General features: G+C 64.6%; 1 protein-coding gene across 1 annotated transcript in view; it reads right to left on the bottom strand.

Annotated features, from left to right (window-relative positions):
• The window catches only part of MAML3 (mastermind like transcriptional coactivator 3), a 379162-nt gene that overhangs the window by 376793 nt on the left and 1471 nt on the right, over positions 1–898 (bottom strand). The window contains 2 exon segments of the mRNA XM_006081704.3: positions 585–788; positions 790–898. The exon segment at positions 790–898 is cut by the window's right edge and continues 21 nt beyond it. Coding sequence (XP_006081766.1) covers positions 585–788; positions 790–898 — 313 coding nt within the window.

The following is an 898-nucleotide window of genomic DNA, read 5'->3' on the forward strand; positions in this document are numbered from 1 at the left end:
GGTGAGCTGGGGAGAAAAGGCGAGAGCCTCTCGCTTCCCCCACCGCCCCCCTAGGGATTGAGGGCCTGGTGCCCGCCCAGAATCTGCGACAGCATCAATTTCTCCCCGAACCCGGCGGATGTGCGGAGAGGGGTGGGCGAAGGGGGACGGGTCTGGGAAGGCGAGGCGGCTTTTCGAGGGGAGGGGAGAGGTGGGGTGGGATGGGGTGGGGTGGGAGCGATGAAGAGGAGGAGCGAGGTTTCAACTCTGGGTTCACACTCTTTCAAATCCGTATCTAAGAAAAGGAGAGGAGAAAAAAACTTTTCCAGTGCCTCCCTCCGCTGCTCCTCCAGGCTCCCTCCGCCCCTCGCAATCGTGACTGGCTTCTCCCCTCTCGCCCCCTCTTCCCCACATCTGACAACCCTGACAGATTAACAGGTAGCGGCGACCGCAGCTTTTCCCTCTCAGAAAAGTTGACATTAACCCTTCGGCCCACCTCGCCCGCCGTGCAAATCAGACCCCCGTCCCCCAATGTAAGAAGCTCCAGCACCACCACCCCCCAGGCGCGCGCGCGCGCCCCGTGCCCACTGCCCGCGCGCCCTCACCATGATCAGCGTGTGATTCCTCTGCTCAGCCGAGGCAGCCTCCGCATCTTGCTGGGGTTTGCTCTGGTGCTGCTGCTTGCCGGCGCCCGATTTCTTGGCCCTCTGCTCCAGAGTGCGCTGGTAGAGGCTCACCGTGTCCCGACGCTCCAGCTCCAGCTGCTCCACCTGAGCCTGCTGGTACCTGTTCTCGCAATTGACGTGGTGCCCTCCGGCAGCCTTCGATGCGCTGGCGGAGCCGCTCCACCACGGTGCTGTGCTTGGGAAACGACCTGCCGAGCTGCCTGCCGTGCCCCCCGGAGCGCGCCGCCGCCGCC

The sequence above is a fragment of the Myotis lucifugus genome, unplaced genomic scaffold (assembly GCF_000147115.1).
Source record: "Myotis lucifugus unplaced genomic scaffold, Myoluc2.0 scaffold_1, whole genome shotgun sequence".
NCBI lineage: Eukaryota > Metazoa > Chordata > Mammalia > Chiroptera > Vespertilionidae > Myotis > Myotis lucifugus.